Raw genomic sequence first — 16,639 nt, 5'->3', positions numbered from 1 at the left:
TGTGTGCGTGCATATGTGTGTGTGCGTATATGTGTGTGTGCGTGTGTGTGTATGTGTGTGCGTGTGTGTGCATATGTGTGTGCATATGTGTGTGCATATGTGTGTGCATATGTGTATGTGTGTATGTGTGTGCATGTGTGTGTGTGTATGTGTGTGCGTGTGTGTGTGTGTGCATATGTGTGCGTGCGTGTGTGTGTGCATATGTGTGTGTGTGCGTGTGTGTGTGCGTGTGTGTGCGTGTATGTGTGTGTGCGTGTATGTGTGTGTGCGTGTATGTGTGTGTGCGTGTATGTGCGTGTATGCGTGTGTGCGTGTATGTGCGTGTATGTGTGTGTGTGTGTGTATGTGCGTGTGCGCGCGTATGTGTGCGTGTATGTGCGCGTGTGTGTGTGCGTGTATGTACGTGTGCGCGTGTGTGTGTATGTGCGTGCGTATGCGTGTGTGCGCGCTCACTTTGGAGATGATCTGCGACAGCTGCTGCAGGTCCAGCTGATCCACCTCCTCCCCAGACAAACTCTGCCCCCCTTTAGAGAAGAGGCCGATGCGACTGGCTGCAGACACACAAACATCCACTGCTCTGTACGTTCATGTAACACCACTGTGAACCACAAGGTGGCGCAGTGACTCCCACTCGACCCATGGCAGCATTATTCAAACTGGAGTGGGTTCAGCCAGAGGTCATGGCAGCAAGTGTGTGCTGGCTGGTGAAACGCTGCCACCTTGTGGTGAACGTTTTCCCCATGACGAGCCACTGATTGCTGATTACCAGCTCAGGGTTTGTTCCCTCTTTAATAAGTGAATGATGATCCTGCGCTTCTTCTGGCTGTTTCACAATAAAAGCCCTATTAATAAACAGGGGCTTTTAATGTGGAATTCAGAGAGCGGAGTTTAATCATCAGCCTGATCATGTAACTAAACAATGTCTGTGTTTTTCTTTTCATTCTTCTCTTCTGTTGTTCAGATGGAGGAGCTGAGGACAAATCCTCCCGATGGAGGCGTTTTTAAATCAGGAAGCTCGAGGACAGGGAACTTAAACCAGAGGTCAGAGCCCCGATCAGCTGTGATGTAAAACAGGAAACGCATCCCACCACAGAAAAACACTCTAAGGATTTGTTCTGTTGTTTAACTTTATACATTTGCGTAAGCGTGTGTGAATCAGCTGACCTATAGACATGGCCGTCTCCTGGGAGTCTCCGGTGATCATCTTGATGGTGACTCCGGAGCTGATGAGCGTGCCCACGGCCTCTTTGACCCCTGACCTTGGAGGGTCGATGATGCCCACCAAACCCAGGAAGGTCAGCTTCCCCATCTCAGAGCCCGACGCGAACGCCAGCACTGAAACACACACACACACACACACACACACACACAGTGAGTGTGTTTTTAGGGCATCCCCAGCTCCGCCTGTAGGTGTCACTCTCACCTCTGAGCCCGCCTGAGCCCATGTAGCTGATCTGCTGCTGGTACAGCTCCACCTGCTGGTGGTTCAGGGGGAGCGCGCTGCCTCTGCTGTTGTAGGAGCTGCAGAAGCGAATCACCTGCTCGTACGCGCCCTTCATGAAGTAAACTCCAGCTTTGTCCTGGAGACGCAGCAGGAAGAGCAAAGACATGTCAGAGATGCTGATGATGCAGAACACAATATTAAACTTTGACTTTTAGGATTTCAGCTTTAATGCTGCTGTTCAGTTTCTCCCTTGGTGACAAATCCACAGGAAACACTAGTGAGAGAAACCCGAGGAATGTTTGAGTCTTCGTCCATGAACGCTCACATCCGAGTCGCAGTAACTCGGCGTCAGCTCGCTACCTGCTGCAAACACGGTCCAGAGTGTAGCAAAACCCATTTTCAGTTAGTATGTTTAATTATTTACTTTTTTAAGACCGTTGTTGGTTTTAATCTAGCTTAAACCAAACCGCTCCGCTGGATTTAGCTGGCGAGCTGATTAGAGAGCCGATCAGAATCCAAGTCTGTGATTGGTTGGTTTTGTTGCACATTTGTAACGCTGTACAGAGATGTGGAGAGCAGGACTGCAGACGTCTGTGAGCACACAGAGCGGCTGTTACTGTGGATATTAGCAGTTTTCTTCGCTCAAAGTAATTTTCTCCTCAAAATGCAACTTTGTACTTGCAGCAGTGATTTCTGTGGGCTCAGGGCACAGGCACAACAGTAACACCATGACAAACATCTAAGGATCTGCTGGAACATCACAGAACATGTATGAGCAACGACTCCGGCCGTGTTTCTGCTGCCGGCGTCCTCTAATGACATCGGAGCATCAGAGCGAGGATAAAGGGTTAATGTGAGCAGCTCTTCATCACAGACCTGCTGCGTGCGGTGAACGCAGCGCACAGCCATCCACTTCTTCTCCGAGCTGAACGGATGCTCCTCCACCCGCACGTACTCGCGCTGCAGACCCTCCAGCCCCACCTGCAGGACACGGAGAGGAGCACAGCTCGTCACACAAACACCTCATCGCTCATATTCATGTTTTTATCTCATCTGGTTTATCATCAGCTCAGGTTCTCCAGCTCCTCCTACTTTTAACTGTTTGTACGCTTCAAACAGTCAGAGGGGGAAAGGGGGAGGAGCTAAAACAGCTGGTTTCAGTCCAGTGTGAGACAAAGAAGGATCGAAAAAATGAGCCCAACTGGTCTGATTTCAAGACTTCGACGACCTGCTCAGAGCGTGGCGCTCTGGGTTTTACCTTCATGGCGAGGGCGATGAGCGCTCCTTCTGTGGGCCGTCCCAGCACGTTGTGATTCCTGATGATGGAGTCGTTGCACACACAGCCGACCTGTCAGCACACACACGCTCAGTAAACCCGGGTTCAGAGTTCAGTGTGAAGATCTGAGCTGAGACACGAACGACCTCACCTCCACAATTTTGCTGATGGACTGACACGAGAAGCCGTGGATCACCTCTCCGTTCAGCAGAACTTCCCCCTGCCCGTTATAGCCGACGCCGGTGACCTGCAAGACAACACCGAGGGTAAGATAACAAAGACCTGCGACCTCGAGACACTGGAGGCAGGACCAGAAGGTCAGCGCGCACTTTCGTGGACTTGTCAACGTGTCGATGTCGCTCTGCTGAAGCCCGGGCGGTTCGCACAGAGCAGGGCTTCAGTGTTTGCTTCAGCCACAGACACACAGCCGTGACAGAGCCTTCGCCCTCATAAAGTATCACTCAAACACAGCTTCAGCCCCCTGACAGGTGAGGCCAGTGACCCTGCAGGCCTTCAGCACCTTCCCATGATCTCTGACCTCCCTGCAGTGAGCAGAACCGGCCCTGACCCAGTTCTCCCAGTATGCCAGCTGGGATTTCCTCATGGATTAACCGGGTCAGTGAGCCCTCTGCAGACTCTGCGTTACAGCTGCGATCAGGCTTCAGAAGAAGCCGCTGCAAACCGACGAGGAGGAAGAGGGCTCAGCTTTCAAAATAACAGCATCAGCCTTACAACAAGTTACAGTGATTGCTTTGTTCATGTGATCTTAAACTTGGCTTGTTGGGTTGCGACTCACGTGATCTCCTCTCCTCCTTTTTGACCTTTTAGAAGGTGAAAATCAGCCGTTTGGGTCAAACTGGGACATTTGCACTGATGCCGTTTCATGTTCACCGTCTCTCAGATTAAAATAACAGACACCTATGAAAAACAGAAAGCTGGTGTAGATGTAGGAGGCCGGCAGCTTCAGTACAACTCATCGACTGTCTGAGGAGCTGCAGACGCCTCCATCAGGTCGGCTGTGGGGGAGTCTGACAACTCTGGGTGCACGCCAGGGCCCCAACACTTTACACCAACATCTACAGTCTCATTTAATCTGCAGTCTCACCGATACTCCAGGTTCCTGCAGCGCCACCCACAGGACGCCCTGGGGACGCGTTTCAAAGCCTCCTCAAAGTCCACAGACTAGTCGGGGAAATTCCCAAACACCCTTAAATATCCCGGACAGGATAACGACGTGTCCACTGATCCGAGACCAACAAACTGATCGACTCCACTGAGCCCATAAACTCCGAGCGAGCAGACGGAGCCTGAACTCGAGTCCTCTGCAGAACACGAGCTTCACCCTGATCGCACGATCAACCACCCGCCAGCACCAACATGAAGCCCAGCTGTGTTTGGTAGCCTGAGGATTTAAAAGCTGACCCTGTGATCACGCTGTGGAGGTTTCAAAGTGTGAGAGGAAACGGCGTGGGAGTCTGACCTCAGCGTGCTGTCCGTCTGACGTGAACAGCTGAGTGACCGTCATCTCGTTCTTGGTCAGCGTCCCCGTTTTGTCCGAGCAGATCACATTACAGCAGCCTGACGGGGAAAACGGCACAAAGGTCACCAACGTGCAGCTCACAGAAGGTCGGGCTGTGCATGACCGTTTCCGTCGCATCACGACGTACCCAGAGTTTCCACGATGGGAAGTTTCTTGATGATCGCTCTTTTCTTCACCATCCGCATCACGCCGAGCGCCAGCGTCACCGTCACCACGATGGGTAAGCCCTCTGGGATGGCAGCCACAGCCAGACTGAAGGAGGAGAGGAGGAGACAGTCAGACTTGTTTTATGATTTACATGCTCACTGAAAAAACGCAGACAAACCCAGAAAACATTTGTGTTTCCGTTTGCTCTCAGTGTTCACGGTCAGCTTCCCAACTTCCCTCTAACAGGAATCACCTGTAACGTGCTCCCGCCCCACAGCGCTAACTTTCCTCTCTCGCTTATAAAGGCGGCTCTCCTCATGCTAACGTCACTAACAGCAGGCCGTGTGATCTCATTTATATGGAGGCTGCTCCACCTGTCGCACTGAGACCGAGCTCGCTCCTTCAGGTGTCTTCTTCACTCACTATGTATTAACAGACCTCTCTGCACTGAATCATATCTGTTATTAACCTCTGTCTCTCTTCCACAGCATGTCTTTATCCTGTCTTCCTTCTCTCACCCCAACCAATCACAGCAGATGGCCCCGCCCCTCCCTGAGCCTGGTTCTGCCGGAGGTTTCTTCCTGTTAAAAGGGAGTTTTTCCTTCCCACTGTCACCAAAGTGCTGCTCATAGGGGGTCATATGATTGTTGGGTTTTTCTCTGTATCTATGAAGCGCCTTCAGGAGACTTTTGTTGTGATTTGGTGCTATATAAATAAAATTGAATTGAGGTGTTTCACGGCTCTGTGCACCAAATCACACAGCAGACTGTGACGCTCGTGTCCTTGTCTGTGGGTGGAGTCACTCTCCTGGTCGCATCATGAACCCAGCGTCACAAACCTGCTGCTATCACATTGCTGCACTCAGCTATAACCTGATAAACACAGAAGAGGAAGCAGCTGCCTCGGTTCAACCAACAACCAAACAGAAGCATCACTCAGGGTCACCTGACACCGATGGTGAACATGTCCAGGAGACTCTTGCCCTGCAGCCAGCCCACCAGCATGATGACGCCTGAAACACATCAGAGACAGACTGAGCACGGCGTGCAGACGCCATGGCGATGGAGAGCAGGACACAGCAGCGGGGCAGCTCGCCGCACACACGGCGTCTCCTCGTAATCACACGATCATCATAAACTCACCGATGATGCAGAAGGAATAAAGCGACAGCTGCTTCCCCAGCAGGTCCATGCTCTTCTGCAGAGGAGTTTTAGGAGCCTGACAAAGCAAACAGGAAACAGATGTTTCATGAACACGGCACCTCTGGCTGGAACAACTGTGACATTTGTATTGAATTATATTCAGATTTCATGCGGGAGACCTCACCTCCTCTGCCTGCATCATCTTGAACACCTCCCCGAACTCAGAGTTCTCTCCGGTTCCAATGACGATGCCCTGAAGAACATCAGAACACTTTTCAGCAGGTAAAACTGTCTAAGCATCGTTGAAACATCAGCTGCAAAAGCTTCAATAGCAACAGCTGCAGTTCCTCTGGTGTCCTGCTGAGGCAGCAGTGAGCCAGCCTGATACAGACCGCTGTGTATCCTCCATCATAACACCTGTCCTGTCCTCTTTAAATTGCATTCATGCTTATGTTTGCATTATTAGGGGCGTGGCCAATTTGACAGGTAGATGGTGCACGGGTGGCCGTAGCTGCTGGCTTCACCTAAGCTGGACCTCTGGACCGTGTTTGTGATGTCGGAGCCTTTTTAGTGACATCATGTGACCAATAACATGCCTGCTGTGAGGTCACTGAAGTCTGAGCTGTGAGAGGGTTTTGATTGGATGTTAGTGATTAGCAGGAATCTGTGTCAGCGCTCCACGGTGCAGGTCCCTCTGCAGTCGTGTGTGCGCTGTATTTCTGCTCACACTCTGTAGCGTCGGTCGCTGCTGTGCTAACGGGGGCCCTCCCACCCGAGGGATTAATAAAGTTTCATCTAATCTAAGCTCTAATCATTCTGCCGGCAGCCACTAAGATGACGGTTACAGTTTTCTACAACCACGGCGGCGTCCTACACGCCGTCTGTCACCACTGAACCATCGATATGAAGGAGGCGGCCACGTCATCACTTCCTCACACCGTCTGCAGCCAGAGTCTCAGCGCACACTTCTTTCCTGTAACTTCACCGTCTGTGGAGCAGAAGAAGAAGAGTGAGCTGCTACCTTGGCTTTGCCGTAGCGCACCAGCGTCCCCATGAAGGCGATGTTGCTGCGGGAGGCGATGTCTCCGTTGGTGGATGCTGGCTGGTGGGCGGTGGACTTGGTGCAGGGCGTGGTCTCCCCCGTCAGACTGGACTCATCCACTGACAGGTCTGTCGCCTGCGAGGGTGGAGGAGACAGATTTAACTCCAACCAGGAGGGATACTCTGACCTTTAACCTCTAACCCTGCTCACTAAAGCCACCATTAACCATTAACCCCACCCCCACCTCAGAGCAGGCGGCCATCTTTACACGACTGCAGCTGCTCTTAATGAAGGTTCACACGTTTCCCAGTGAAAGTAGAGGCCTCAAAGTACCGCCTACACCCGCCTACGCCCACCTACGCTCGCCCCGCCTACACCCGCCTACACCAGCCTACACCCGCTTATGCCAGCCTCAGGGATACGCTGTCACTGGGATTTGTTGCACGTGGTGAAGATGCAGGACGAGTACCGCGGCGACCTTCTCTTTGTTCTGATGTCAGTCTCACCTGCAGTGAAGCAGGGAGCTGCTTGATAATCAGAAACTCCCCGTGGACTTCCTGTTGGACAGGGGGCGCTCTCGAGCTGCGGAGCGGATGAAATACCTGAAGTTTGTGTGAAAGTTTTCTTCTGCGTGCAGAAGCCGCAGCAGGCTGGAGGTGGAAGCTGCTGCTCGCTTCATGCCCCAAACCAAAATGGAGGCTCGTGGTGACGCTCACCATCTAAACCTGCACCTGCAGTCTGAAAACTTCCACAAAGAAAAATCTTCACACACAAAACGTACATTTTGATTCGTGCTCGAGAGCGCCCCCTGCTGAGGGGTTTCATTTATTTATGATTACACTGCAGGCCTGATCAGAGGGCGTTCTGCTCCCGTGTTTGCAGGAACCTGATCGCCTGTGATCGTTCATCCTGAAAGAATTTAGTTCCTTTCTTGGAAACGAGAAGCGCTCAGCTTCCAGCAGACATCTCTGCTGTCCCAGAATCCCTCGCTCCCTCACGCCCAGGCTGACACAAACCTATCAGTGTTTTTACCTCGAAGAGACGGAGGTCAGCCGGGACCTTCTCCCCCACCGACAGGCAGACGGTGTCTCCGGGAACGAGCTCTCTGGCCAGCAGGTGCTCCAGGTTCCCCTCCCTGACACTGAGGAGGAAGACAGCGGGGGAGAGTGTTTACAGTCATGCTCCTCCCCTCCCTGCGCGCCCTGCTGAGGAGCGTCAGGGACACAACACATTAATAATTCACTTTTTGAAAATGTGCATGGATGAAGTTGAAATTTGTAGAATGAGGTCGAGTGTGTGGATCCAGCTCCGCCCTCTGTCTCTGCCAAACGTTCGCCACGACCCAACTGTAAACCCCGATGAAGAGTGGATCATCGGGGGAAACCGTGCTGCTCAGGTCGCCACGGGAATCTCTCGTTGCTCCGACATCGGCGCATCGTTGGCCAGGATTCAGTCTCAGCTTTCAGGGAAACTCTAAGAAGTTTCTCAGAACATCGCGAGGAGTGAAATTAATCCTGTGACCTCAGGCTGAGAAGAACAATGCTGTGTGTGCTCGTGCTCACAGTAATGTGAGTGCTGGTCACACAGTGTGCCAACAGGGGGCGCTACACGGTGTGGCTAGATGGAGCAAACAGACACACACACTCCTTTAAACTGATTCATTTATGGAGTCAAATTTCTGGATTCTTGGCTGTGAGATGACAGAGGAGCAGACTCCGTGTCATAACTGCTTATTTCATTACAAACAATCACAACTAGGAGACGCGATGTTCTCCACAGACGCGATCCATGCAGGAGGACGAGGCAGGAGACCCCCGCCCACTCTCCTGAAGGAGGTCAGGATCAAACTCACCAGTGACATTCTGGAGGGACGAGCTTCCCCAACTCCTCCAAAGATTTCTCTGAGCGATACTCCTGCACACAAGACAAGACAACAGCTTAGCTTCATCACACACAGACACACACACACACAGACACACACACAGACACACACACAGACGCACACACACACACACACACAGACACACACAGACACACACACACACACACAGACAGACACACACAGACGCACACACACACAGACGCACACAGACACACACACACACAGACACACACAGACACACACACACACAGACACACACACACACACACACACACACACACACAGACACACACACACACACAGACACACACACAGACAGACACACACAGACGCACACACACACAGACGCACACAGACACACACACACACAGACACACACAGACACACACACACACAGACACACACACACACACACACAGACACAGACACACACACACACACACACAGACAGACACACAGACACACACACAGACAGACACACAGACACACACACACACAGACGCACACACAGACAGACACACAGACAGACACACAGACAGACACACACAGACAGACACACAGACACACACACACACAGACGCACACACAGACAGACACACAGACAGACACACAGACACACACACAGACACACACACACACACAGACGCACACACACACACACACAGACGCACACACACACACACACAGACGCACACACAGACAGACACACAGACACACACACACACAGACACACACACACACAGACACACACACACACAGACGCACACACACACACACACAGACGCACACACACACAGACACACACACACACAGACGCACACACACACACACACAGACGCACACAGACAGACACACACACAGACGCACACAGACAGACACACACACACAGACGCACAGACACACACAGACGCACACACACACACACACAGACACACACACACACAGACACACACACACACAGACGCACACACACACACACACAGACGCACACAGACAGACACACACACAGACGCACACAGACAGACACACACACACAGACGCACAGACACACACAGACGCACACACAGACACACACACAGACACACACACAGACACACACACACACACACACACACAGACACACACACACACAGACGCACACACAGACACACACACAGACACACACACAGACACACACACACAGACACACACACACACAGACGCACACACACACACACACAGACGCACACACAGACGCACACAGACAGACACACACACAGACGCACACAGACAGACACACACACACAGACGCACAGACACACACAGACACACACACAGACACACACACACACACACACACACACACAGACACACACACACACACACAGACACACACACACACACACACAGACACACACACAGACACACACACAGACACACAGACAGACAGACACAGACACACAGACAGACACACACAGACAGACACAGACACACAGACACACACACACACAGACGCACAGACACACACACACACAGACGCACACACACACAGACGCACACACACACACACACACACACAGACACACAGACAGACAGACACAGACACACAGACAGACACACACAGACAGACACAGACACACAGACACACACACACACAGACGCACAGACACACACACACACAGACGCACAGACACACACGCAGACGCACAGACACACACACGCAGACACACACACACGCACAGACACACACAGACGCACAGACACACACAGACGCACACACAGACGCACACACAGACACACACACAGACACACGCACACACAGACGCACACAGACAGACACACAGACACACACACACACAGACGCACACACACACAGACGCACACACACACAGACGCACACACACACACGCACACACAGACGCACACACAGACGCACACACACAGACACACAGACACACACAGACGCACACACAGACGCACACAGACGCACACACAGACGCACACACACACACACACACACACACGCACAGACACACAGACACACACACGCACACGCACAGACACACACACACACAGACGCGCACACACACAGACGCGCACACACACAGACGCACACACACACAGACGCACACACACACAGACGCACACACACACAGACACACACACAGACGCACACACAGACGCACACACACAGACGCACACACAGACGCACACACACAGACACACACACACAGACACACACACACACACACACACACACACACACACAGACGCACACACACACACACGCGCACACACAGACACAGACACACACACAGACGCACACACACACACACACACACACAGACACACACACACACACACAGCAGTGTTGTTAAAGAGTAAAAACAGGACGTACCTGGACGAAGGCGACCGTCACTACGATGATGATGGCCTGGGGGGGGAAAGCACAGACTGAACTTTGAGGTCCAACACGAGTTTTTAATTTCTTCCATCGTTCACAATAAAACCCCACAGCTGTGGAAACCCCACTGACACTGAGTCGTTCAGGGTTTATTGAAGATTTCAGTGAATGTTTGCGACATCAGAGCTCAACATCGTTCATCTTTTCCTTTCATCATAAAATATATATTCCACATTTCCTTTCAAATTAAAAGCACTGTTTGTAACCTCTCACCTCTGCATTTATGTCTATTTCCTGTGAGGCGGAGCTTTGGCCTCACAGTGGCCCGTCTGCTTTCACAGTCATCATATCTGAATGTGATGACATGAATAAGCTCTTCATCATTTCTGCTTGTGGAGGTGGAGTCAGACCATCGGCTGACCTTCTGGCTGCTGAAGCTCTGCGTCCGTTTGGAGGATTAAAACAGAAACCTGATCAAACATCCTGAAGGGTTCCCGGAACGCTTTAATTACCCGAAGTCTGAAAGCAAACAGCGATGAAGCTGTTTGTTCGCCTGCAGCCGGCCTGCGTGTGCACAGGGACTCACGTTTCTTCTTTTACGAGGGTCAAACTGTGTGTGCGTCACTCAGACTCTCCATCTCAGACCTCCTCTCTCTGCACATGAATCCGCCTTTGGTCCTGCCGTACGTACTTTATGCTGTCAACAATGACTCCAGCATGCAGGACGGTTTGTCACTTTGTGTTGTGCGTGCAGAAACAACCGGTAGGATGGAACACAGCGCCAAACCTTCCTGTTCAGGTTTTACTTCACCGATGCAGATGAACTCGATGACTTTAGGTAAATGAGACCCATCTTCTGTGATGGACCTGACCTGGTTGTAGCTGAACGAGAAGCGTGCAGATGTTCAAACGTGTGCAGACGGGCTGCAGAGAAGATCGCACTTCTTGTTTTTAATCTGTGCCTGTGGCGTTCCACCTCTCTGTGACGGTGCACGCTGAGCTTAAGGTGAGAGGAGACAATAACAAGCACGCGCCGTGCTGACCAATCGCAGAGCAGCACTGCCTCACAGGACGGCTCAGTCACTGACCCCGTGACCTTTACATGTAAAACTTGCTGCATTTGAGTCACTGAGTCTAAGAACACAGAGCTGCTGTTCCACTCCGCTCCTGCCATCTGAACTTTGACCTCGTTTTTGTATCAGACAAACAGCTGTCGTGTGTAACCTCGTGTGGAGGACCTGCAGGTTTCAGAGGACGCCTGAGCGCCGCTGGTTACCTACCACTGTGATGCTGATGGCGTCATCGAACTGGTGCATGATGATGCTGATGACCGCCGACGCCAGCAACAGCAGGATGAGCGGATCTTTGAACTGCAGAGAGACACAGGCTGAGGTCAGAGGTCAAGTGTCACATGATTACAGACGTTTGGAGGACGTGTTCTTTAACAAAGACACTTTTTACAGCGTGGACGCTTTCAGCTTCGCCGAGTTTGCACATTTATTTCAGCAGCGCGGGTAAATCGAACGAGTCATCACAGGCGGGATCAGGCGAGTCGGTGCAGCTGTAAACGTGTGTGGTTGGCAGCTGAAGGACAAACTCTTTGGCAGCTCGTGTCTGGACTGTGAGGTCAGCGTGATGTCAGAGCGCCGCAGCAGCTGCTACTCGACTCGCTGCAGGGCTGGCGTTTGTTTAGTGAAGGAGCGACTCGAGCGTGTGATCGCAGGAGGACACGCGCTCAGATTACAGCAGATTACAGACAATAGGTGTGTTTGTGAAGCCGTCCAATCAGCAGTCAGGAGCGATGACGAGGCTCTGACCTTCCTCACCCTCATGGCTCACATCACACGGTTCTGGTCATGTGACCTGTGACCCTCTCTTTCTGCTTGTTCAGCACTCAGGAATGTGAAGTCAAACGGAAACTTCTGCACACGTCAGCTGATGTGGTTTACATTTTTCAGACATCCAGAGTTTCTGCTCCTCGCTTGGACTCGAGCCGACAGCTTCCTCCCGTCCTCTCCGTCCGCGCTCGCTTTCTATATTTAAGCTGGAGCTGCTGGAGGCCTGCAGCAGCTCCATCAGTGCTCCGACTGCCTGCTGCCGTTTCCCCTTCAGTTATTTTACCTGATACTTTCAGGGCTGAAAGAGGTCATGTGCCCTCGTCAGCTGGCTCGTCCAATCAGCAGCGCTTGAACGAGGCCCCTGATCTGTTTCACAACGCCGCGCTGTGGCGGTGACACGAGCTCGAGACAGAAACGAAGAACGCTACAGGATTCAACCTCCTCCTTTGTGCAGTCACCACAAACGTGTCAGTCCTATTAAAAAGGTGCGAGCAGCAATGAGGTCACGGTTACCACGGTGAAGCGCGTTTACACCTTACACGTGTTTCTAACATGGCTGTGAGGCGACGAACGTGTGCCGTGCAAAAATAAATCTGTGTTCTTCCACAGGACGTTATGTAAGCGTGCTGCAGACGTGCGCGGGTTAACGCGGTGGCGGAACAATGACAGTCGGGAACACGGCGGGCCTGCAGACGCGTTTCAGGCTCTGGATAAAAATAGCGTGCTGGGTGACTCTGCCGCTGCACGTTTGAGGGACTCGCCGTCACACAGAGAGAGAAACAGGAAATGGCCTTGAGTGAGTCTGCGTGTGATGCGTGCGTTACCTGTGACAGGTACTTCCTCCACAGCGGCTCGTCCTCGCTGATGTCGAACTCGTTCCAGCCGTGGTACGCCCTCCGCCGCCTCACCTCCTCCTGGGTCAAACCCAGCTGCAGGTCGGCCTGTGGGCGTGACACGCAGCGGCGCTCAGATTACCGTTTCAGAGACGAAGCTCGCACAGAAACAGGACGACGTGTCTCATTGGCTCAGTCTAAGTCTGAGGATTTTTAATGGCGTCACCGTCGTTCTCATGAACCGATCAGCTGAGCGCTCTCTGAGATAAACGTGACGAATGTCAGGCTGAGAGGCGCTCGCCTCCTTACCTGCAGGACACATGCTACTTCATTGACGGGCAGTTCACTGGCTTTTCTGGACGTCAGTACTGGGACCATGGTCTCATCTTCACTGGAGGGTTCTCCTTCGGAAAGCTGAAACAGGAAGAAGACAGAGAGACTGAGACTGCAGCAGGGTTCCTATTGAGAGCTGCTTCTCACATCCAGGCCTGGACAACCTCCACCTGCGAGCATCAGACAGCGACGACGGCGTCTGTCGGGCCCACAGACTGCACCGAGGCTCTCCGTGAAACGGATCACATTCCTCCACTTTTACTCGAGCAGAGCTCTGCTTTCCACAAAGAGTCAGGGACCTCTAAGGTGGGAGCACTCGTGACTCGCACACCTGACGTCCAGCTGTGCAGGTAAGTGTCTGAGTGATGACACAGCTGTGACCTCTGGGTGAACGGTGTCATCTAACCTTTTATGGATGACTTCAAATCCAGTTTCTCGTCAGCTGCTGTCAAAGATAATAATCCACAGAGTCACATTTCAGGACTCTCATTACTGCAGGCGTAATGCTGCTGGCAGATGCCAGGAAGTAACCAGAAACCTTTCACAACCAGGGCCAAGACATACGTTTGTTAATAAAAATGCTTCAGAAGGCACCGACACCACCCACAGCGCTAGAAAGACTGCGTTTTAGGTTTTACTTTAATGAACTACAAGAACGTACGGCAGCACAAAAGCTCAGAGGAAATGAGGGGAAGAGGACCAGAATGACTTCCAAAGTAAAAGCACATCTGCACTTTGAGTTTATAATCTCCCCAGGAACCTGCAGTTCCTCTGATGTCCACTAGAGACCGGCTCTATCGGGAACATCTGAACTCCGAGTCGATTCTTCATGAAATAAATGTGAGGAGGGCAGAATTTAGACTTTAATGCCACCAAAGTCAGGAAAAAACAAAGGTTTTGTTTGTGGCAGCTTCCGGCGGGATTAACGGCGTGACGCGCTGCAGGTTTACAACATTAGGAAATTGCTGCGGTGCTTCAGTGCAAACATACTGTCATAAATTACGCTTAAATAGACATGAAAAAATAAGAATAAGAATTAAAGTGCTACGTAGAAAGATATATACATGAGTGCAGGTGGTGATCTGTGCCAAACATGGAATGAAGCAGAGAGGTAAGGAGGACAAACTGAACATCGAACAGCTTCGAGCCTCCTCCACCATCGGTGCTTGTTGTCATGCATGATGCTGATCACTTCCTCCCAGCAGGCTGCAGGTCTGAGGACGAAGGCTGACGCAGAGGAAACCGACAGCAGGAAATGGGACAAAGGCGACAGCGGCGCCGTGGTGCAGGGTTTAAAGCCGAACAAAGAGCAGAGAGGAAGTCGATTCTCCTCCCAGTCAGCAAGAGCAGCTTTTTCAAACACCTGCACAGGTTCACAGGAAGTGCACCTCATCAAAGACTCAGTCCGAGTTAGAATTTAGAGCTACTTGAAGAAAACTGTCGAGAGTCGGCCTCAGGCTGTCCTGCTCAGCTAACGCGGTGGCTAGCATTAGCTAACAGCATCCAGGCCGTGTCAAAGGTAAAAGTCCAGTTTGGGCAGATGGCTTCAGGCCGAACGTTAGCTCGTGCTGCCTTACTACCACAGACACGAGAGAGCGACGAGTCTCTGATGCCTGTTCTTACACCTGAACTCGTTTATGGCCCCACCTGAGAGTCGTGACTCGGGGCAAAGTCTCACCATAAAACTGAGTGACCTGTTTCTGGTCCCAGGCCAGCTGTGCAATATATGTGCACCTGCACTCACCTGCCGGCTTAAAGCTTTGACCTGAGCCTGGCAGCTGCAGGCCTGTGAGGGGACAAACAGTCAGCTGTGTGCAGCTGTGTGCAGCTGTAACGGCGTGAGAACAAGTCTGTCCCACAGAGGTGGAGGAACTCCCGGCATTTCTCATCTGCTTTCAATGTTTTCACAGTCCGAGCTGCCGGGCGGCTCCGGCCGGTAAACTGCGGCTCGAGACAGTTTTCCACGCAGTGGCCGAATGCGATGAATAAACTGCACGTCAGCAGGAAGTGCAGCCAACAACACGAAGGTGTCTGCGGCTGATTAATGCTGTGACCCAAGCAGCAGACTCACAGGTGCATTTAAGACCACACGAGACCTGAAAGTGTCAGAAAAGCTGAAATCAGAGTTGGAACAGAAGCAGCTGGTACGGCAAAGCTACAGCGTTACGCCCGATCGTCGCTCCTGCAGGAGATGAAACACCCGCCCCCAGCCTCCTCGTACATACACTTCTGTTATCAATTTGAAATGCTACGTTGCCGCCTTCTCGAGTTATCGTGGTCACAAAGTCAGGTGTCCACGCGCCTGCCTGCCCAGCGGGGTCACATGAACACCCCGACACAAACATCGGCGCTGCAGCTGAAAGCCGACCGCAGTCTGAAGGCCGATTGGCGTCAGAGTCGAGATTATTCAGGAAAATATCGAAACCTTCATTTTATTTGAGATCGCATCACACGTGCAGGTACACTGCTACATGTGAGTGAAATTCTTGTGTGCGAGCTACATTGTAGCCACAGCCACCGTGGGGCGCACTGACAGAGGCGAGGCTGCCGGACACTGGCGCCACCGGGCCCTCTGACCACCACCAGTAGGCAACGGGTGAAGCGTCTTGCCCAAGGACACGACGACCGAGACTGTCCGAGCCGGGGCTCGAACCGGCAACCTTCCAGTTACAAGACGAACTCCCAACTCTTGAGCCTCGATCTAGAAGCTACCACTCAGCAGAAGTGCACACTGTTCTGTGAATCACCTGTCATCACCTGCCGGCCTCCTCTGCCTCCT

General features: G+C 52.2%; 1 protein-coding gene across 2 annotated transcripts in view; it reads right to left on the bottom strand.

Annotated features, from left to right (window-relative positions):
- Positions 1-16,639, bottom strand: part of LOC143421185 (calcium-transporting ATPase type 2C member 1-like) — a 29,399-nt gene that overhangs the window by 4,605 nt on the left and 8,155 nt on the right. Inside the window, exons 1-19 of one of the 2 annotated variants that reach the window (XM_076890361.1) lie at positions 16,608-16,639; positions 13,837-13,941; positions 13,519-13,635; positions 12,137-12,226; positions 10,851-10,886; positions 8,444-8,505; positions 7,624-7,732; positions 6,571-6,726; positions 5,734-5,802; positions 5,550-5,625; positions 5,353-5,419; positions 4,388-4,512; positions 4,201-4,298; positions 2,872-2,967; positions 2,703-2,792; positions 2,321-2,425; positions 1,424-1,580; positions 1,165-1,335; positions 454-551 (exon numbers count right to left, since the gene is read on the bottom strand). The exon at positions 16,608-16,639 is cut by the window's right edge and continues 105 nt beyond it. In XM_076890361.1, the coding sequence (XP_076746476.1) occupies positions 454-551; positions 1,165-1,335; positions 1,424-1,580; positions 2,321-2,425; positions 2,703-2,792; positions 2,872-2,967; positions 4,201-4,298; positions 4,388-4,512; positions 5,353-5,419; positions 5,550-5,625; positions 5,734-5,802; positions 6,571-6,726; positions 7,624-7,732; positions 8,444-8,505; positions 10,851-10,886; positions 12,137-12,226; positions 13,519-13,635; positions 13,837-13,905 (1,791 nt within the window). In that variant the 5' untranslated portion in view covers positions 13,906-13,941; positions 16,608-16,639. The remainder of the gene's footprint in view (positions 1-453; positions 552-1,164; positions 1,336-1,423; positions 1,581-2,320; positions 2,426-2,702; positions 2,793-2,871; positions 2,968-4,200; positions 4,299-4,387; positions 4,513-5,352; positions 5,420-5,549; positions 5,626-5,733; positions 5,803-6,570; positions 6,727-7,623; positions 7,733-8,443; positions 8,506-10,850; positions 10,887-12,136; positions 12,227-13,518; positions 13,636-13,836; positions 13,942-16,607) is intronic. The other variant, XM_076890360.1, reaches the window with a different exon arrangement.

Source organism: Maylandia zebra, linkage group LG11 (genome assembly GCF_041146795.1).
Source record: "Maylandia zebra isolate NMK-2024a linkage group LG11, Mzebra_GT3a, whole genome shotgun sequence".
Lineage (NCBI taxonomy): Eukaryota > Metazoa > Chordata > Actinopteri > Cichliformes > Cichlidae > Maylandia > Maylandia zebra.
This window is presented reverse-complemented; position numbering and strand designations above follow the sequence as displayed.